General features: G+C 35.0%; 1 protein-coding gene and 1 long non-coding RNA gene across 4 annotated transcripts in view; one reads left to right on the top strand and one right to left on the bottom strand.

Moving 5' to 3' along the window:
- The window catches only part of LOC107132877 (uncharacterized), a 29223-nt gene that overhangs the window by 1758 nt on the left and 4389 nt on the right, over positions 1 to 23076 (top strand). The window lies entirely within an intron of this gene.
- The window catches only part of HIF1A (hypoxia inducible factor 1 subunit alpha), a 44856-nt gene continuing 22783 nt past the window's right edge, over positions 1004 to 23076 (bottom strand). For 2 of the 3 annotated variants that reach the window (XM_024997270.2, XM_024997269.2), the window contains exons 5-15: positions 19242 to 19354; positions 18203 to 18405; positions 12252 to 12358; positions 11018 to 11165; positions 9290 to 9510; positions 8448 to 8734; positions 6916 to 7038; positions 6367 to 6791; positions 3529 to 3637; positions 2845 to 2971; positions 1004 to 2329 (exon numbers count right to left, since the gene is read on the bottom strand). In XM_024997270.2, the coding sequence (XP_024853038.1) occupies positions 2178 to 2329; positions 2845 to 2971; positions 3529 to 3637; positions 6367 to 6791; positions 6916 to 7038; positions 8448 to 8734; positions 9290 to 9510; positions 11018 to 11165; positions 12252 to 12358; positions 18203 to 18405; positions 19242 to 19354 (2015 nt within the window). In that variant the 3' untranslated portion in view covers positions 1004 to 2177. The remainder of the gene's footprint in view (positions 2330 to 2844; positions 2972 to 3528; positions 3638 to 6366; positions 6792 to 6915; positions 7039 to 8447; positions 8735 to 9289; positions 9511 to 11017; positions 11166 to 12251; positions 12359 to 18202; positions 18406 to 19241; positions 19355 to 23076) is intronic. The other variant, NM_174339.3, reaches the window with a different exon arrangement.

The raw sequence follows: 23076 nt of genomic DNA, 5'->3' as shown, positions 1-23076 counted from the left end.
CAGCTTAATTTGCTACCAAAATGAGAATTTTTTAATTTCAACTGGGAATATTAAGCAACTACTTTATTCTAAAATACCACCTCCAGTACTATCTGTAATTAAATTCAGAAGCACTTTGGTTCATAGTATTTACAGTGAAATATGAGTCTTAGTAAACATTTGTTCCCAAACTTTCATGTAATTGTAATCACATTTTCTTCATTCTAAGATTAAAAACAGACACTTAAGGTCTGTGGCTTAATTTTATTCAGGTTGTTCCTGTAACCTCAGTATACTGGGCCTAAGGCTCTGTATGTATTTACTTTATCCATAAAAATAATCTGTTGTTAATTTTAGGAGAAAGGATTCACTGTTTGTTATATCTTTTTGTGCTGAGTTTTAAAATTTTAAGTGAGAATGTATTACTTTTACAATAAAAAAAATGCTATTTTTTAAATGGAAAATGAATATAAAGCTATTAAAGAATTTTAAAACATACAGTATCATTAACGCAGAAACAAAGCAAGGTTTTTCTGGTTTCATATTAAGAGTCAGAAGACCTAAGTTTAAATCTTTGGTCTGCCATTTATTACCCTTAAGGCTTGGACAAATCCTTTATCACTCAAGGTCTAAATAGCTTCATCTGTGAGTGAAAATAGATTGGAAATCTTACAAAGAACTTCTAACCCCTACAAAATTATGTAACTATAATGTTAAGGATTTGTTTCATTCATCCCATTCATATTAAACATTAAAATTTTGTTTTACTTTAATAAATTAAAGATCCATAAATTCATAAATGACAGTTTTCTAAAAGCATATTTTTTACAGTGGGATATTATGGTTTGTTATTATTTAACATTACAGTTAGGGACACAGTATAAATTAAAGTGATGGCAATAGGGTAAATGTAGAAATAGCAAGAATAATGTAATATAAAATACTTAAACTGTCGGTAAACAATTTTATGAGTTGGATGTGTTGAAACAAATATTATTTTAACATAAAAGCTGGTCAAAGTGGGCCTGGTCCACAGAAGATGTTTATTTGATGTAACAAAACAATACAGTTAGTGTTAGAAGATCCAACCACAAAGAGCAAAAGGAATGAAAAATTTGTACAATGCACATAGAAAAACAAGATGTTTACTGTGACAACTATATATTTCTAAAATAATGCTTCTAAAATTACTCAATTATTGAAATCTATATGAAAACAGAAGGATGTTAATAGCGACAAAGTGCATAAAACCAAACATCAAATTTTGAGCAAATTAACATTACTAGGCAATTTTGCTAACAAAGCATGATTTTTTTTTGTTGTTCACAATCTGCTCAAAATACCTTTATACCAACAGGGTGGGCAGAACATTTAGGTTTAATATCAATTACACAATATTAGCATAAACTTCCACAACTACAGATAGGGTATTGTCTTCTTTTGAGCTGGCAAAGTGACTACAGAAACATCAAATCATTTCTCTGAATTGAGAATTTTATCCAAATAAATGCCACATACCTTCCAGATATATGTATATCTTTCTATATCATGTAAATGGCTTTACCCATTTAAATAATAAATCATACAAGCATTTAAGAATCATTATTATATGATTAACAATGTCATGTTCCAGGTTTAATAATTTCATAGGCCAAAAAAAATTTCTTCTTAAAAACTAGTTTTATAAATGCAGAATATATTGCATGAGTAACTGCTGGTATTTTTTTAAGAAAATATATTGTGCAATTGCGGCTACCATGTACTGCTGGCAAATCATTATTGTTTATGTAAAATGTGAAAAAACTGAGTAAAAATTTTTTAAACTCATCATGATGAAAGGTTACAGCCTTCTTAAAAAAATTATATTGGCATCTTATTAAAAATAATTCGATAAGGGACAAACTCCCTAGCCCAAAATAAATAAATAAAAAGGTGCATTTTAAAAATGATGCTACTGCAATGCAATGGTTTAAATACCGAAGAACTATGAAAATGTGCTGTGTGTGATCTGGCATTAAAGAACATACTAAAAAAGAGCATTAATGTAAATTAAGTAGAAAGGGGATCAAAATTGAACTAACCGAGTTTGTGCAGTATTTGTAGCCAGGCTTCTAAAATTAGATATAGAAAATATAAATAGACTGCTTTAGGTAATGAGCCACCAGTGTCCAAAAAAAGGAATGAGATTATGAAAAAGCTCAGTTAACTTGATCCAAAGCTCTGAGTAATTCTTCACCCTGCAGTAGGTTTCTGCTGCCTTGTATAGGAGCATTAACTTCACAATCATAACTGGTCAGCTGTGGTAGTCCACTCTCATCCATTGATTGCCCCAGCAGTCTACATGCTAAATCTGAAAAACAAAGAGATATATATCTAAGTATTCATTCATCTAATCAATGAATATTATTAAACAGCAACTATACACTAGGTATTGGGGAGAATAAGGCCAGTTAGCTCTAGAAGGGTTTTTAGTCTGTTAGGCAAAACTACAATTATGTAATCAAGAAAGTGCAAACAAGCATTACTGGTGCTATGTCACAACTGTTTAAAAGAACCTTGAAAAAAAATAAAATAAAATAAAAGAACCTTGAAGGTGCAGAGGAGTGATTTAAACCAATTTAGAAAAAGGCATTAAAATATACAAGTTTCAGCTTCTATTCATTATTGATAGCACACAGACACAGATCAAAGAAGATAATTCAGAGTTCCATCTGGAAACTATTAGTGATCAAATAAAATGCAACCTTACTTTTTAATCCTGGTAAGGAATGGAAATCCCTCTCACTTGGAGTAAAGCTCCTAAATAAAAGTTTCATATACTTTAATTCTCTTTGTGATATTTAATGGAAGAAAGAGTAAACTAACCAGAGGGTATTAAAATAATTGTCTTTTGCTCCATTCCATTTTGTTCACTAGATTTGCATCCTTTTACACGTTTCCAAGAAAGTGATGTGGTAGTTGCACGATCATCTGGTTGCTGTAATAATGTTCCCTGAAAACAGTAAAATTATTTCAATTTTACTATGTTGAATTTTTTTTTTAAATCACGGACTTTGAAATCAGTATAAATTTGCTAACAATACATAGGCAGGATTCTTAAAGACTGCTCTCAGTTATTTAAATTCTATTTTTTAATGCTGCTGTGATGAATTCATTTGCCACTCATATGACAACAATGTAAAAATGCTTTCCAGTTAATTTGGTCTGAAAATATCGGTATGGCTTATACTAGCACTGACTGTGTTCTGTGGGTAAGAAGGAAAAGTAACCAAAAGGGAAGAGAAAGAGACTTGGTAATGATACTGGGTGTGGAATGAGGGGAGAACTATACTTACTCTAAATACATCTCTAGTGTTTGGAATTTTTTGAGACTGTATTCTTTAAATGTTTGTACTTTTAAGAAAGAACATGTACAAAGTGAAAGAAACCAATGTGTAACTTCTGAGAATGTACCATTAATATTTGGAAGATACAAGGAGTTACCTATATATCTAACTCAGAAATAGCACATCAGCTAGAATAGAAAAGCAAACATGCTGTCACACTTACAATTCCTACTGCTTGAAAAAGTGAACCATCATGTTCAATTTTTCGCTTTCTCTGAGCATTCTGCAAAGCTAGTATCTTTGGATTTAGTTCTTCCTCAGGAGCAGTAGTTCTGCAAACAATTTTTTAATAAAAAATATGGTTGTTTTATTTATTTTAAAAATATCCCGTTAGCTTTTTAAACAAAATATATTATGCCTATTTTCCAACATTAAGGGATATAATGTTATACATAAGTTTTCCTGATTATACTAAAGTTTATTGCCCTAAAAGTCAGAGCTTATTTTTTAAAACAAAATTTCCTAAACTATTCATTACCCTATTTATAAAACAGAAGTGAACAGAACTAAATTGATGTTAAAGAGTTAAATAGTGGCCTTTCATTCCACCTAGTACATACATATTCTTGGGACTACTGTAATACAACATCAGTTTCACATTCGAATAATGCTTTCACTGTTTATAAAACACTGCATCTTAATTAGTTCATTTTAGCTTTGCTCTAGTCCCCAAGATAATACATGTATATAATACATATTTTATAAATGAAAAAATTGAGGCCTGTTAGGTAACTTGCTCTGTTCCTAATTAGCTGCAAATATGGAAGTACACTGTAGGTCTCCTAATACCCACTCTCCTTCCCAGTGATCTTCCCACTAAGCTGTTTTGCCCTCAGTATTGATCTGGTTATCAAACTTGAACTATCTGCAACTAAAATTAATAGTAAACAGTAAAGAACTGTTTTATGTGTCAAGTACATCAATTTTGTTATATGTTTTGTCTTTTCAAGAACCAGCTCCCTACCCCGAACCCCAACATAATGATAATAGATCCTTGCTCTGTTCATCTAGTTGAGAATGGCGTATGGGTAAGTGAGGTACTACTCTAACTGCTCTCCTACATGCAGTCTTGTTTTGCATTCTTAAAAAATTCTATAAAACCTTCAATATATAGACAGGCATATTTTAATTTTTATATACATGTTATCTTTATTAAGGATAACTCAGTCTATCATGTAAATATCATCTTAGTAGTACTTTTAATAGTTATTTTCGATCTTTAAAACTTCAAGTTGTCTGGTTTGATACAGCACTTTGATTTTTTCAAATTACCAAGAGAGGTAGTAAAGAAAAAGCTTCCATATAGTTCTGAAAGGTAAATTCATTTCTTAAAGTGTTTAGTGCATACTGTACTGGAACTAATGAAAAAAAAAATTGTTAATTTGACTAGATGTTTGTTGGACTTTGGTTTTCTTATTTAGAAAACTGAAAAATCTCATCTGTGTAACTAAATTACAGATCACTGCTAATTCTGTTGCTAAGTTCATTCTTTTCTTCATCCAATAACCATTTATAAAGCAAGTACTCCATGTTAGGTACTGAGTTAAATATTAGTAACACTGTCATTGCCCAGAGGAGCTCCAAAGTTGGTTGGTGATACAGTAGAAAAGTAATGTAGAATACTTCTTTGTTAATTTAAAGTTGCAAGATCTTTTCCAAGTTCCGGGAAAAGGTCTCTACTAGCATTCTAGGTCAAAGTAGTGATGCAGGGCAGGAGAAAAAGCCATAAGCTCTGGCTATGGCAGTGCTTTTTCCTATTGCTATTAACATCTCAGTCTAGGCACTGTGGAGAAGGAATCGTTTCTGTCCCCACACACTGCCCCACTGACTCGTTTTCTCTATATAGCCTCAAAGTTAAAATACAGCAAATCCTATTGCAAATCATACACCAAAATTATAACTTAAAATTTTGGTGGTGTCCATATGTTTGCTCAAATTAACTCCATAGAAGCAATGTCATAAAACATGCTTAGATTCCTATTGTACCTCTTAAAAACCTATTTTAATACTTAGGGACTTCCCTGATGGTCTAAGAGTTAAGACTCTGCACACCCAATGGATGTATTTATCAATATATCCATTTCCAACTCTATGGGTTTGATCTCTAGGTCCCACATGCTGCAACCAAGGCCTAGTACAAACCACCCTCCAAAAACCAACCTATTTAATCTGTGATATAGCTAGTGTTCTACAAATGAAAAGGAAAAACAAAATGCAGTAGTTATAATATGGTTATATATAACTACATAGTTATCTATCTACTAGTTATCTGTCTATATATGTGTGTGTATAAATATAGCTGTAACTATACATCCAAAAGTTTTAAATGCTTATTAAGTATCTGTATTGAATGCTGAGGACTGAAGACCATCAAGTTCAATTTGGAATGGAGAATTATTAATACTTTTAAGTTGGAATGGCTTCCCTGGTGGCTCAGATGGTAAAGAATCTGCCTGCAATGTGGGTTTGGTCCCTGGTTGGGAGATCCCCTGGAGAAGGAAATGGCTATCCACTCTAGTATTCTTGTCTGGAGAATTCCATGGACAGAGGAGCCTGGTGGGCTCCAGTCCATGGGGTTGGAAAGAGTTGGATACAACTGGGCAACTAACACACACACTTAAGTTGGGATGTGTGTTACCTTTTCTTCAGGTAAGCTTAAAAAGAGCTCCGAGAGGATAGTTAACTAGTCTGATTTAAGCAATTGCAAGAAACTGGGCCAGTTTTTATACATTTATAGAACTTACTGGCTGGATTTTATTTTTAGAGGTATTAGAAGACCTCCTATTCCTACATTTAGATAAGTGATGTGACTATAAAGTAATACATAAGCTAATTTAGAAACAATTTTTTGAGTGCTTAAGTTCAGAATTTGTTATGTCAATTTTATGTTCCTTAAAGTATAAATATGAAAAAGTTTGCTATGTTTAAAAATAATTTACCATCATACACATTTCCTTAAGAATAATGACCAAACTATAAGTTTAATGTTACATATAAATACCTTTGACTCAAAGCGACAGATAACACATTAGGGCTTCTTGGATGAGATTTTTCTGTCTGTTCTATGACTCCTTTTCCTGCTCTGTTGGGTGAGGCTGTCCGACTTCCAGTATCACTATATGGTGACGTTGTGGCACAAGGAGGTTCTTTAGGTACGTGGGGAGGAGATGGAAATGCAATCAGTATTTTAATGTCTTCCATACCATCTTTTGTCACTGTTTTCAATTCATCACTGGTGGCTGTGGTAGTGACGGTGGCTATAGGAGGTTCTTGCATTTGAGTGGGCTGGAATACTGTATTTGTGCTTGCACTCTGAGGACTTGTAGAACTGTTTTCCAGTGGTGACAACTGATCGAAGGAACGTAACTGGAAGTCATCATCCATTGGGATATAAGGAGCTAACATCTCCAAGTCTAAATCAGTGTCCTTTAAAACAAGATACATGAGTTTTTACAATGGCCATACCTTATGAAGCAAAAATAAGTTAAACCCACAGCCACTTGAGAATAAATTTTAATAGAAAATATATATAATAAACAAGTTTATATACCTGAGTGGAAAATGGATTCTTTGCTTCTGTATCTTCAGCAAAAAGTTTCTCTACCAATTCCAACTTGAATTCATTGACCATATCACTATCCACATCAAAACAATATTCACTGGGACTGTTAGGCTGTAAAAAGAATTAATATATTTTACTTTTCTCTGAGGAAGCTTGCATAAATGTTTTGCTAGTTGTTAGAATTTGCAAACCTGATCTCAGAGAATACACAACAGAACTCTTCTCTTCTATCAAATTATCTAACTAGTGAGAAATTAAATTTTTGAACTTACACTTACAATTTTGTCCGTATAATCATTTCTAACTGTGCATAACATCATTTATAAAATTAAAAGATGTGTTTATCTGCTTATTCTAAAGAATAAAACTCACCTAATAGTTCAACTCCCAAGGGTGCCTAGCTGGCCAATACCTAGATGATACACTCATTGGAATCTAGCTGTGTACTGAGGCCACGTTGCTATAGTGATCTACCTAAAAATCACACAGCAAATCTGGGGGCTGGAGTAGGGACAGGGCTGCAGACTGAAGTTCTTTACTTGTATTCCCCTTAATGAATGTAGTACTAGTTTAGTTTTCAGCAAGAATTCTAACCAAAAAACAATAGCTGTATATCCTAAGCATAAACTTTTGCCTTCCTCATCGTAACATTTTTGTTAGATTTATTTTGGTTGGATTAAAAACAAAATGATTCCAACATTTTTGTGCTAGACAAAACTGAGCCCCCAGAGAATAGATACATTCTCTGAAAGGCTATGACATGTCAGATCTCCTACTTTTAGCTTACCAGTTTGAATGAATAAGTATTTAATGTAAAATAATGTATCACTTGTAAAGGCTTACTTGAGCCTCATTTATCAACTCATAATACTCAAATATGAGTAGTCCCCGTCCATGAGCATGTTTTTAGACATAAGAAGCTCTGAAATCAAGTATGTCTAGATTGGGATATAGAGCCCTATTTGATACCTTCAGTCTTGGCCTAGCTAGCCCTTAAAGATTGTTTTTATTCTGTATATGAGAAAACTAATATCAAGACAGAACTTAAATTTAATATAAAGCTTTTACTCTGGGTAAGACTTGGTATTTTCATATAATACTTACACAGAATGTCAATACAGTGATGGAAATTGTACTAAACTGGGCAAAGCCCTTTGCTACTAGATAATTCTCCAACTCAACGGGTAATATGAATGGGCTTGGAGCAGTCATAAGCACACAGTATTGCCCTCTGTGGATGTCTAAATTCAAGACTTTTATTGTCCTGCTGATATTAAATACACAGAGGAGCAATGTATGTTTTACCTTTTGCCTTATGTTAAGGCATCTCCTTCCCACATTCCTGTTTTTGAGCCTGAAACATGAGACTGAGGTCAAAGGTAGGCATAGCTTTTGCAGAAATTTTAAAAGTGCTAAAAGTCACACAAACAAAACTATGACACGTGGTTCAAATTTACAAATACATCCCCAAACATTAAAATCTATAAGTTATCCTTTTCTAATTATATTATGACACCTACCTCAGGTGAACTTTGTCTGGTGCTTCCATCAGAAGGACTAGCTGGCTGATCTTGAATCTGGGGCATGGTAAAAGAAAGTTCCAGTGACTCTGGATTTGGTTCTAACTTTAATGCAACTTCTTGGTTGAGTGCAGGGTCAGCACTACTTCTAAGTGGCTTTGGAGTTTCAGAGGCAGGTAATGGAGACATTGCCAAATTTATATTCTGCAATTTCTCATTAGATGAGGGGAGCATTACATCATTATACAATGGAACTTCCTCAAGTTGTTGGTCATCAGTCTCTGTGTCTGTAGGGGAAAAATCAATTTAAAGATTACCTAGATTTTAACATATACAGAAATTTATGCCCCCTCTTACAAAAGGTTTGTCTAGTTGACTTAAGTAACAAAAATGTTACCAAATTTTACTTAATCTAAAAGTCTGCAGATACTATGGTATAACTGTAAGTCTGAGTTATCCTACCAATCCACTACTGACAACTTCTGTAATCTATATAGCCTAAAAACCCCTGCATTCCAACCTTCTCATACCTTTTATTCATTAAAGTTTAACCTAGTTTGAAATTAGTTTTCTTTTTCAATATGTGATATTATGGTACGACTCCTTATTTATTCTTTAGCTCAACTTATGGCTGCTGCATATAGCTGCCCACTTGTGCAGAAAACATGGCAGCAGGGTACAGAAAGAGAGCAGCTGAGAGCAGTCAGAAGCGGGAAGGAGAGATGCCCTAAAGATATTGAAGCATCATCTCCAAATCACAGGGCCCAAGGCCACAATGTCCAAATGATTATCAACAACAAATGGTAAAGTTTAGGCAATTAACAAAATAACTAAAGACCCACCATTGCTGCCAAAATCTAAAGATATGATTGTGTCTCCAGCAGCTGGGGCCAGCAAAGTTAAAGCATCAGGCTCCTTCTTAAGTTTATCAAAGAGACTGCTTGTATCTTCTGATTCAACTTTGGTGAATAGCTGAGTCATTTTCATGTCTGAAGATTCAACTGGTTTGAGAACACATTCTGTTTGTTGAAGGGAGAAAATCAAGTCGTGCTGAATAATACCACTGTCAAAAAAGAGAGATTAGTAATTCTTAAATGACCACTTGACACAATGTTGGAGGAGAAGGACTCTGAAATGTCTCAAAAAAATTCAAAATTCTGCTTTATGGAAGGATGCTTAAAACATCTCTCATGCCTACCTGGTCATGTTCAGGGTTTTAAATCCCAATATGAAATAAAGACCTATTATATTAAAATTCACAATACAAGATAATTCAAAAATTTGATTAATTTCAATTAAGAAATTTCAGCTATCCCTTTGAGAAGATTGGTGGTGACAAAGAAATATAATAGTCAAGTACATGTAGGACAATAAACAGATCTTTTGTGCCCACATGGAATGAAATTAACACAGAACTCTCGGACACTAATATATGAAGCATGATCTAAGGATGGTCCTAGAATATTAAGATATAAATGACAAAGGTCCTTCGCAGAGGGGCACTGTTTTTTCCATGGTGGTAAGAAAATGATCTGTGATACCACCTATAGGATAGAGTTGAAGAGGGATGATGTACAACAGCTCCATCTTCATGTTTCGCTTAATTTTGTTGTTGTTTAGTTGCCAAGTCATGTCTGACCCTTTTGCAACCCAATGGACTGTAGTCCACCAGGTTCCTCTATCCATGGGATTTCCCAGAAAAGAATCCTGGAGTGGATTGCCATTTCCTTTTCCAGGGGATGTTCCTGACCCAGGGATCAAACTAGGGTCTCCTGTATCCTCAAGGGGATTCTTTACCACTGAACCACTGCTGCTTTAATCAACAAACTTTAAGTGTTTACTAAATGAACTGAGGATTCAAAGTTCAAAATATCTAACCCTTGCTTTAGGCAGTGTAAAATCCAATGTGAAAGTAGGTGTGCAAACAATTAAAATACAAAGTGATAATTTCTAAAATGGAGGAGGTTTGTGTCACAGAGGTCAACAAGCTGAAATTTGATAGCCACAATATTCACAAGCCAGTCCACTAAGAGAAGAGTTCATGAATACACAAGAGTCATGGGTCCCATCATACAGCCTTTTATAGTAATCTCACAAATAATTTAACTTAATCCTCATTTTAACCTTTTGAGGTAAGTTTTATTATCTCTCCTAAATGGATGAAATTCAGAGAAATGAGATTTCCCCAAGTCATGGAATTAATGAGGGACAAAGCTATGACACAAACCTAACTATTCCAGGGCCAGAATTCTTTTTATAAAAATAATATAGTTGCCTTGAGATAATTTATGATGATAGCTGTATGACTAGAACAAACTAATCCATCAGAGATGTGGTATTTTTTCAAAGTCTTTTTTTAAATGGGAGTAGAAAGGATGAGGATGACTAGCTACTGATGGTAATTAGTGGAATCAGTGAAAGATAGCTGCCTTAGAAACTCAGAATACTGAAAACAGTAATTGGGTAGAAACGTGAAAATTCAGTTATCATTTATAATCTTTTCTATAAAAGAAAAGAGCATTCAAAGACTTACTACTTGCTGCCCCCAAATATTTATTTTCCAAGCTTACCTCACAACATAATTTACACATACAATGCACTGGGGCTGAGAGTTCTTAGTGTTATATATGACAGTTGCTTGAGTTTCTATCCAGACATATCCACCTCTTTTGGCAAGCATTCTGTACTGTCCTGTTGTGACTTGTCCTTTAGTAAACACTAGGAGTGAAAAGGAAAAAAGTGTCATGTAGAGAAAATAACTTCAAATTTTCAATTGAATGAATAAATGCAGAATGTTGATCACTGTTTTAGAAAAAAAGAGAAATGTTTAATCAGTTGTAACTGTTTAAATTAAGAAACAGTGAAAACACCCCAGGATAGCTGAAAAAGTACCTATTCCATTCTAATCCCCCAAATACACTCCTTTCTTGCCAACCTTCACTTTAAATAAGATGAAAGCCAGGAATGAAGGACAGCAGTGACTAAAACTCCTTTAACAACTTACATGTTGAACATATCAGAAATATTAAAGAATGAATAACTAATTCTACTGAGAACATTTAAGAAAGGGGCACTGCTACCAGTTCCTTAAATTCCTACTATAGTTTCCTGCTATAGTTGTGCTAGCATATGTGAATTTCAGTTGGTATGCTAAAGTCTTCTGGCAATGTAGGCAATCTTAATTATTGATTTGGAAGAAGTACTAGATAAACATGATGATGTTATCATGGAGTATTGAGACCCTGACTGCAGACTTAGGCCCATTCTATAGTTCAAGGCTAATCATGCTAACTCAGTGACATTCAGGCATCCCCAATCACATTGGGAAGTCATATTTAGGGACAGATTAAACAGGCCAGTGAGAAATTCCAAAATTTTACTTATCACGCGGTCTTCAAATAACATTCATATGAGTAAAACTGAGAATTACATCTTATGTCAAGGTTCTTATTTCTACTAACTGTGCATGATGTTGATCATATTCATATTCATTAATCCATTGAACAGTTACTTTCTGAGTGCCTTCTTTGTGTTAACTGTTCTTAATACTTAGCCATGAGTTCTGAAAATGATACTATAATAGTCTGTATTTTTTGTCTTTGTAAAATGCCAGGGTAGTTTTATATATTATCAAATGATTCTGCTTTAACTGGTATTAGTTATAACAAATATGAAACAAAGATTTAATGATCTAGATTACTTAAGAAGAGGTTTATTCAAGTGTTTGGTCTAGGAAGATTAGTCAGATATACAACCAAACAGTAGAAATTGCAACAGTTAAATAATTAGAATGTCTATACTTACTATCATGATGAGTTTTGGTCAGATGGTCAGAGTCCAAGGCATGATAATATTCATAAATTGAGCGGCCCAAAAGTTCTTCTGGCTCATATCCCATCAATTCTGTAATTCTGTTAAGTAAAAAATATAAGAATAAAACTGACATAAACTAACTAATGAATACAATTTTGCTTCTTCGGAGTATCTGCTATGCATTAATCTTATGGATAATTGAATTTTCAAAAATAAAGAGCATTCTTCTTGGTTTGAATAAACTTATACCTCACCTTTAGTAAGTCTACAGATACTAAATGCAGCACCATGCATTCCTTTAAGCTCCAAGGGTTCACCCTGCTGCTTAACCCTTCTATCTCCTTCACCCAAACTTGTTACCTACTTTATCATATTTTATTGTACATACTTTTGGTAATAAGGCAATTAATTAATATAATAGTTATGAAGGACTGCTAAATTAAATGATAAAAGCTTCAAAGGCAGTTAATGATATTTAAAATATACACTAAACCCATAACATTATTTTTACCATAAAACCAGATTCTTTTTGTGTGTATACGTATAAAATCAGATTCTTTATGTGACAGTTCTCCTAGGCAAGGCTTCACACCTTGGGGGATCAATATCTATGATAAAATTTTAATATGGGAACTAAATAAATTCTTATTATGTTGGTTTGGGAAGATGCTCTTGTACTTACTTTTTGAAATTACAAAAAATTATAGAAATTCATCTTAGATGAAACAGTGATATCAAACTGAAAATGAACTAGAAAGTAATTCAGTTACCCATTCTGTTCCTTAGCAGTTCAGTTTGGACACAGACTATATTTTATGCATCTCTCTAACCACAGTCTGAAATGGAACCTATTTCATGAGAAATAGTATCATGCTAACAAAAATATTCTCTCCTCTTCTGGGAGCAAAAGATGAGTTAAGTTCTTTGATTTCTCAGGCTTTAGAATTCAAAGGACTTTCTAACTGAGGTTCAAGCAAAAGTTATGTAATATACTGTATACAAAAATATAAAAAACCAACTAACTCTAGAAAACACACAGGGGAGGTATCTTTATCCAAAGAAATGTATAAAAGTAATACTGTTTGTTGTCACACCTTAAGGAAAGATCTGCCATAGTTTATTCCAAAATAAATAAATAGATAAATAGCTTATTTGTAAAAAAAAAACAAAAAAAAAAACTCAACCTTGGACTGCAAGGAGATCCAACTAGTCCATCCTAAAGGAGATCAGACCTGAATATTCATCAGAAGGACTGATGCTGAAGCTGAAACTTCAATACTTTGGTCACCTGATGCGAAGAACTGACTCATTTGAAAAGACCCTGATACTGGGAAAGATTGAGGGCAGGAGGAGAAGGGCATGACAGAGGATGAGATAGCTGGATGGCATCACCGACCCAATGGACATGAGTTTGAGTAAACTCCAAAAGTTGGCAATGGACAGGGAGGCCTGGTGTGCTGCAGTCCATGGGGTCGCGAGGAGTCGGACACGACTGAGCGACTGAACTGAACTGAAAGCAAACTAAGCCAAAATCGAAATTTGTTTACTAAGGGCTATCTCTAAACACATCAACACTAGGTGGCAGCATTACAAGGAAAGCTTAAAAAAAAAAAAATCACAACAGTCCTAATTATGCTTTAATAGTGAAGTCACTCAGTTGTGTCCAACTCTCTGGGATCCCATGGACTGTAGCCTACCAGGCTCCTCCGTCCATGGGATTTTCCAGGCAAGAGTACTGGAGTGGGTTGCTATTTCCTTCTCCAGGGGATCTTCCTGACCCAGGGATTGAACCCAGGTCTCCCACATTGCAGGCAGATGCTTTACCATCTGAGCCACCAATATAATTTTAATTGGTCTTATATGGGTTATATATTTTTTAAAATTCTCATGGAATTAAAATTTAATTATTTAAACCTTAATATTCTCATATGTGCCTGGCATTGTTCTAGATATGAAAATGCAAAGGCAAAAAAAAACTCAACCTATGGTGAATTTTCTGGTGCACTTAACCATAGTACTTAAGAAATTATGTGGCAGGTGCAGTGATAGTAATACTACAGGAATTAGAGGAACCACCCCTGTCCATGATAAGGAATCATGGGGATGAGGGACAGCTTCTTATAGGAGACTTATGAGTTGAGTATAGAAGAGAGTCAGAGAGAGTAAATTATTTGGGGAAGAAAAAGCAAAGACAGAGATAAGAAAATGCTTGACATTGTACAGGCAGGCTAGTGGGGAGGTAAGGCTGCAGAAGTAGGCAGGAGAATCAGATCAATGAGAGCTTTTGGTTTCCCTAGCGGCTCAGACGGTAAAGCGTCTGTCTGCAACGCAGGAGACCCAGGTTCAATCCCTAGGTTGGGAAGATCCCCTGGAGAAGGAAATGGCAGCCCACTCCAGTATTCTTGCCTGGAAAATCCCATGGGTCGCGGAGCCTGGTAGGCTACCGTCCATGGGGTCGCAAAGAGTCAGACATGACTGAGTGACTTCACTTTCATTTTTGTATATCATGTTAAGGAGCTTTGATTTAATCAGATGTCAATCAGTGCTTCTCAATCTGAGTTGAGGTACCACTATCACTAAGGGACAAAGGATGTCAAAATATAACAACATGGTTTCCTAGAAGGTCATTTTTATTCATATTTGAGGGAGAAAGGTAAAGTTAATTTAACATTAGCTTTTTATACCAAAAGGGGGAGGAGTGATCAGGAAAATTTAACCAAAAAGTGTTTGTAATGGACTATAAACCTATAATCTAAACCAACTATGCAGTACACAATTCATTTGTTCTAAGTATCATGGGGCAGGAACTATTTAATATTAAGCTTCATTTCTACCTCAATATGTTATTGTGCCACAAACATAGTAGCTACTCAAATGTTTGAATGATTACAAATGGAAATTAGTACAATTAATAATAGTTATTTGTGGGATATTTTAGATGTAAGAAATCTGATATGTTAGAATTCCTCAATAATGAGCAAAATTTTTTCCACGTTGGTTCTTAATGGGTATAGCTGTGAGAAGTTCTGAAAAGAGTAACCAGAAAACATCTATCTCCTGGTCAGACTCAAAATCTTACTTGGTTGGTCTCTAAGCAGGCTGCTTTTAGCTCTCTATCACAACCATTTTGCTAACTTTCTGATATAACCAGAAGGGCAGTGTCACTCCCTTTCATTATCATTCTAACTCCATCACTTTCCTTTCTTCCCAACCCACCCCTATACTTTATATATTGAGTTCAAAAACATAAAAATAGTTTCTAAAGAAGGATGGGCAATATCTGTTCTATCATGCATTGATATAAATACTGGCACCAAACACCATAAAATATGTCTTAGCATTTCTGTCTTCATTTTTCTTAAAGTTAACCCCAGTGGTAAAGCAGTCACTATGTGCACTAGGCACTCAACAAACTCTTATAATCCTTACCACAGCCTTCTGAAGCATGACCCTATTTGGAGAAGGAAATGGCAACCCACTTTAGTACTCTCACCTGGAAAATCCCATGGACGGAGGAGGCTGGTGGGCTACAGTCCATGGGGTTGCAAAGAGTCAGACATGACTGAGCAACTTCCCTTTCTTGTCTTTCTTTCTTATTTAACAGATAAGGAAGATGAGATTTAAAACAGCTAAGTTCTAACACCCAGGCCACACTATAAGTACCAGGACTACAAGCCAGGATTGAATCAAGAATGATGTGATTCCAAAGCCAGTGCTTTGTCATATTTTCCCACCCAGTAGGAGAAGGCAATGGGGCCCACTCCAGTACTCTTGCCTGGAAAATCCCATGGACGGAGGAGCCTGGTAGGCTGCAGTCCATGGGGTCGCTAAGAGTCGGACACGACTGAGTGACTTCACTTTGACTTTTTACTTTCTTGCTTTGGAGAAGGAAATGGCAATCCACTCCAGTGTTTTTGCCTGGAGAATTCCAGGTACGGGGGAGCCTGGTGGGCTGCCATCTATGGGGTCACACAGAGTCGGACACAACTAAAGTGACTTAGCTCAGCTTAGGATAGGGCTTAAAATCAATTTTCTTGTATAATGTTCAATTTTAAGATAATACAAATACATGTATTATACTGTGACAAACTGATGCTCAAAGAAAAGTAGAAATGTGTCTAAGATCATCTGGATATAGGCAGCAAAGTCAGCATTTAGTAGTCTAGTTACAAAACCTATGCCTTCAGCCACTATGTTACAGTTTTACAGTAAAAAATGGGACAAGCAAGCAAATAATTACAAAACAGAAAAAAGGCTATGACAGACCACATATAAGGAACAGTGGCTTTTTTAAGTTTGTGTTTGGAGTTAAGAAAACTATCACTGTACTAAGACAACAAAATAGCATGTGGAGTTCTCTGGAAGTAGGACATTAAGGGCCACATCAGAAGGGTCTTCCCACCCTCCTGATTAATTTGGGGAAATCAGGAACGTCCTTGGCAGTCCAATGGTAAAGAACTCACCATCCAAAGCAGGGACACGGGTTTGATCCCTGGTCACATCCCACATGCCACAGGGCAACTAAGCCTACATACACGAGAAGGCCGTGCACCTCAACAAAGGCCTAGCAGTCAAAAATAAAAGTCTCCTCAAAAAAAAAAAAAACAAATTGGGGGGAGAAGTCAGCAGGGGCCAGATCATAAACATCTTTCCTTGCCACGCTAAGAAGTTTAGATTTATTAAACAGGTCTATTTTTCTTTCAGCTTTTCAAAACGCATGTCTTCTTTTGATAAATAAAAATCTCCTACCCTTCTAATATTTTTTATAAACAAAAGTTTGTGTGTGAAGATGAAGGGAAGCAATGAGGCATTTTCACAAGACGTGATCTGATTTCCACATTAGGAAGTTCACTTCTTGGAAACCAGGATGAGATTAAAAGGGCACAAATCTGTTGGCAGAGATGCAGTTAGGAGACTTAAATGGCAACAGTTCAAGCCAAAGGTAATAATGAGCTGAAGAACTCAATGGCAGGAAAGCAAGAGTGGAAGGAGGGAATGGAGGAGACATACATAGTAAATCTATTAAGATTTTGAAACAGAATGTAGATCAGTGAGCAAAAGAAAAGTTAAGGATGACTTTCCAATTTTTGCTGGAGTTATATGTCTACACTGGTATATTAATCATGACAGGTATTGTAAGAGGAAAAACTGTTTCTGAAGTTGTTTTGGGATAGGAGTGGTTCAGTCAGATATGGAAATATTTAGTTTATAATACAGAAGAATATGTATCTAGATAAAAATATCAAATTGGCAATTAAGTAGAAATAGTTATGGATAGAAATCTGCAAAACAGCACCATCAGCAAGGATAAAGCTGCTCAGGAAAAATATGTAGGATGAGGAGATGACCAAAGGCTTTCCTTTCTAGTCCACAACCAGAAGTAATCCTTCCTCAAATTATGTATTGTATGTCTCTGAAATATATTTATTTTTTTCTTTAAATAAATTAGAACACCTAAAGGAAAAAAAACCTCATCTTAATAATCACTGGATAGCACCTGCTAGAGTAAGTATGCATGGTACACAGTAAATATTCAATAAATGTGGTTTAATTAATCTATAAAGTTAATCTTACAAAATTCTAGGATGTATGATTGTATTCAACTTAAGTGGAAGGAAGCCTACACACCACAACTAGAGAACTAGATTTATTAAAGAGGTCTATTTTTCTTCCAGCTTTCAGTCTTCACTATAGTCAACAGTTAAAACAATTTTGTGGACTAATTAAAAATTTCAAGTTATATTTTCACTTACCTTTCATTACAAAATTCTAGGATGTATGATTGTATTCAACTTAAGTGGAAGGAAGCCTACACACCACAACTAGAGAACTAGATTTATTAAAGAGGTCTATTTTTCTTCCAGCTTTCAGTCTTCACTATAGTCAACAGTTAAAACAATTTTGTGGACTAATTAAAAATTTCAAGTTATATTTTCACTTACCTTTCATCACAATAAGAAAATTTCATATCCAGACTGTGACGACTGAGAAAAGTCTTGCTGTCTAAAGGAATTTCAATATTTGATGGATGAGGAATGGGTTCACAAATCAGCACCAAGCACGTCATCGGTGGTTTCTTATACCCACACTGAGATTGGTTACTGTTGGTATCGTATACATGAATATGGCCTGTGCAGTGAAGTACCTGAGTATGAAGAAAAACAAAGCAGTTTTTTAAAAAAACTTATGCTAGTAAAAAACAAAACGCAGAGACAGTTGAGTCTGACATGGCAAGTAAGCTTTGATAAAATTTACTATCATTAGTAGATCACTATATTTTTGAAAATCAGTGTTTTTCTCTACACTACCACCCTAAGATTAGTCTTTGAAAAAATTTCCCTTCACACAACTCTGAGCTTGTTTTTCATTTATCTGGCCACTATACCTGTTTGATGGTTATTTCTTGCTCTGATGACGATGTTTCAAAACTGAGCAAAGAAATGATACAACAATAAATAAAATATTAATGTGTATCAAGATTCAAACACTGGGTAGTTGGCAAAGCCAAATGTGCACATAACTTAAGTTCATGCCTCTTAACTGATGAATTACTAAACTTTTTTGGATATCAAATCTATAAACACAAAGGAACAATAAGTTTTCCCTCACAGTTCTAATGCTGTCTTAATACTAGTAATGTCAAGATGCATTCGGAGAAGGCAATGGCAACCCACTCCAGTACTTTTGTTCGGAAAATCCCATGGACGGAGGAGCCTGGTGGGCTGCAGTCCATGGGGTCGCGAAGAGTCGGACACAACTAAGCGACTTCACTTTCACTTTTCACTTTCATGCACTGGAGAAGGAAATGGCAACCCACTCCAGTGTTCTTGCCTGGAGAATTCCAGGGACAGAGGAGCCTGGTGGGCTGCCGTCTATGGGGTCGCACAGAGTCGGACACGACTGAAGCGACTTAGCAGCAGCAGCAAGATGCGTTAATTTATCTAGAAATCAGCTGCATTCACAGATCATTTTTATACTTACTTTCCATGTTGCAGATTTTATGTTCATAGTTCTCCCCCGGCTAGTTAGGGTACACTTCATTCTGAGAAAAAAGCTCCGCTGTGTATTTTGCTCTTTACCCTTTTTCACAAGGCCTTATGAAAACATGAAATAAAATTTAAAAACATAATTAATTACACAAATTTGTTACAGCAGAAGTAGCACAGTGCCCAGTACTTAGGTGCTATTCAATGGAAAGTCTCAATATGAGAACAACGCTTCACACCTGCTTTGCTCACTCCAATGCATCCAAGGGGTTTCATGCACTTGTAGTAAGTAGCGGGTTCACAATAGCAGTGATTCCCCGAGATGGTGAGATGAGAATAACACTTAATCATTGCACATTCAAGCCATTCGAGTTGGCCAGATTACAAAGAAATATAAACACGGTATGAATTTGCTCCCTAACTGTGTTATCAGTGCATAAAGCACACCCCCGTCCCCAAAAAAAGAACTTAAACAAACTCCTCCAAACTTTTACTAGATGTGTTAGCTCAATTTATAACATTCTGTATATTTATAGAACTTTTAAAATATAAAATTTCTTTTTAATACCAAATAACATTTTTATATATCTGATTTTTCTAAAATCTTCCTGTAAAGCAAGGAGGAAATTATCTCTACTTTGTTACTAGGGGGAAAAAAAACCTATTAAATGACTTTTCAAAGCAAAGTTAGAATTAAACAACCTGAAGTGTATTTACTCCCATTCTAAGCCTCAATAACTAATAAAATGAGATTACACTCAACTAACAAAGAGCAACTTGATTTCTTCTCTTCATTGATCAGTCTGATTCAAGCCAAGTACTTCATTCAAATATTTATTATTCAGGATCTGGACTGGATATTTCAGGCAATATAAAGATGAACAAGACACAATGCCTGTCCTGAAGAAGTTAAAAATTGAGTAGATGTAGTGACGTCAGTGACAATAACACAATGTAAAGTAAATGCTCAAGACTTACAAGAACACTTTATAAAAGTACAAAGAGAGATCAGGAGATAACTTTAAGTTAAGGGGAAATCAAAAAGTCCTTCTCAGAAAAAGAGACATTAGAATTTCAGTAAGTAGAGATGAGTAACAACATTTGGGCAGAAGGAAGAGCGAAAAATATAGAGGTGAGAAAAAACATCACACATTTGGGGAACAGTGTGCATAATTCAGTTTGACTCTAATATAAAGTATATACAGAAGAGTAATCAAAGTTAGAAGGGATGGTTAAGGCTATAACTAGAGAGGGCCATGGGTGCCACAATTAGATCAGTCTTAAATATACAAATGCAGCTTCCCCAAAATTTTGAGTTGGGAAGCAAAATAGCAACCTAAGGAACATTAATATAGCAGCAATATATGTGTGTTAGAATATAATGATGGTAACGAGGGGCTGAGCAGCAGGCAGTAGAAGTGAAAAAAAGGCTGACAAAAGACAAATAAAGAGGTAGAATCTATAAAAACTTGGAAGATTAATGGAAATAAGGGAAAAGAGAACTTAAAAAAAAAGATCTGGAGATTTTAAGGCTAATATATTGAAAGAGTCAAGTCAAAAAGAAAACATTTAAATTTAGGCTTGCATAGCTAGAAATACTGGACTCTGGAGAAAGAAGAGTTCTAGTTCATACTCAGAATTATGGAACATAGGCAAGTTGGGACAGTCTTGGTGCTGATACAAGTGATTCAGGTTTACTTAAATAGGACTGAATTTGCCCTCCCTAGAAGCAATTGAAAGTAAATGTTAAAAAGATGCGACAAGAACAATAATGGCCTTGGTGATGGTATAGGAGTGTGTGTAGGGGACGGGTTGGGGCGGGGGGGAGAGGGGCAGGGAAAGGGTCCTTGTGGTAGCAGCAGAGATCCACATGTAAAGTCTCTGAGGTATTTTCAGTCCTTCATAATCTAAACTTGAATTAGACTGCCCAATGGAAACCTAAAGCATTTCAACTGGGACATGAAGATAAATTTAACACTAAGGTAAGTGAAAACTACTAGCATTTTCTTAATAAAAAAATTTTTAAACAACTAAGTTTTCAGCTCTATAAAAATAAATACTTTACAATAATTTAATGAACTCTAAATTCTATTTAGAATTTAAATGAAATAGGACTATGCTGTATAAGCATACCATAGGCTCTTAGTGTATCATTAAAATGTCCTGTACTGTAGCAGCCCTACTTTGCTAAAGGTGAAAGTCTGCATTTTTGTTTCCCAACAAAATATCAGAAATTCACTAACCACCATTAGGAATTATTTTTTTAAGTTCATAATTAAATCACAAATCTATTACAATAAAAGTAGTACATGTGCTTTAACAAAAGCATTTGGTTAAAAACATACATCTAAGCTCTAATAAGTATACTAGATCTGATTTAGAATAATGCATTAGCATCATCACCAAACCAAAATAAGACTTCCAAATATCTATGCATTTATAGTCTAGACCAAGGGAAGCAATAAACTGCCAATACAAACGTCAAAGTATAAACACTAGAAGTTATATACTAAACTCATCAACAATCCACTTAAGTCCTTGCTCAGAGTATATTTACTCCTCCTTTACACAAAATTCTAAAAAGTATGCATTTGCTTTCCCAAGTTCACAGTAAACACACAACATGAAATTAAAAGAAGAGGGCTCCAAGGTAAGAAATGGCAGTAGGAATGTATTGAGAGTTGGTGAACACGGAAAGAGCTCTAAAGTACTAAGGAGTATGGACTTGAACCACTCTACCTTAGTTTAACGCTCACTGTAGTAACCAAATAATCTTTGGCAAGTTACTCAGTAACTCTGTAACTCAGTTTCCTCTGTAGAATAGAAATTGTAACTTCATAGGGTTTTTAAAGGAGTAAAAGCACAAAAAAATGCAGAAAACAGTGTCCTGGCACAGATAATCTCTAAATAAAAGTTAACTTTTAGTAGAAATGAGATGAGCTTTAAAACAAAAACCATAAAAAATGACTGACAATAATCAATGAGGTTTAATGTAGAAACAAACAAACATATACTTAAATGGGAGACCTACAAAGAACAACTGCAGAGCACAGTGACAAATTTTCAGTGTGGTAACTTTGAGTCGTGAAAGAAAGATCAAATTATGATCCATATACTCTGCTTAAGGCACAGTTATGAAAAGACTTTATTTGCTAAGATTTGTAATGCACAAAGTACTTTTTTCCCAAATCTTGGAACATTTGATTATTTTTAACAATTCATTCCTAAAAGTTAAAGGTCCTAGTAGGTCTTTTTTACAGAGATGGGAATACCAGATCATCTTACCTGTCTCCTGAGAAACCTGTATGCAGATCAAGAAGCAAGTTAGAACCTTACATGGAAGAACTGACTGGTTCAAAATTGGGAAAGGAATACCTCAAGGCTGTATATTGTCACCCTATTTATTTAACTTATATGCAGAGTACATTATGTGAAATGCCAGGCTTGATGAATCATAAACTGGAATCAAGATTGCTGGGAGAAATACCAACAACCTCAGATATGTAGATGATACCACTCTAATGGCAGAAAGTAAAGAAGAACTAAAGAGACTCTTGATGAGGGTGAAGAGGAAAACAAAAAGGCTGGCTTAAAAACTCAACATTCTAAAAATTAAGATCATGGCATCCAGGCCCATCACTTCATGGCAAATAGAAGGGGAAAAGGTGGAAACAGTGACTGATTTTCTCTTCTTGGACTGCAAAATCACTGTGGACAATAACTGCAGCCATGAAATTAGAAGATGCCTGTTTCTTGGAAGGAAAGCTATGACAAACCTAGACAGCATATTAAAAAGCAAAGACATCACTTTGTCGACCAAAGTCCATATA

The sequence above is a fragment of the Bos taurus genome, chromosome 10, assembly GCF_002263795.3.
Source record: "Bos taurus isolate L1 Dominette 01449 registration number 42190680 breed Hereford chromosome 10, ARS-UCD2.0, whole genome shotgun sequence".
NCBI lineage: Eukaryota > Metazoa > Chordata > Mammalia > Artiodactyla > Bovidae > Bos > Bos taurus.
The sequence above is the reverse complement of the archived record's forward strand: the minus strand, read 5'-3'. Positions and strand labels throughout refer to the sequence as shown.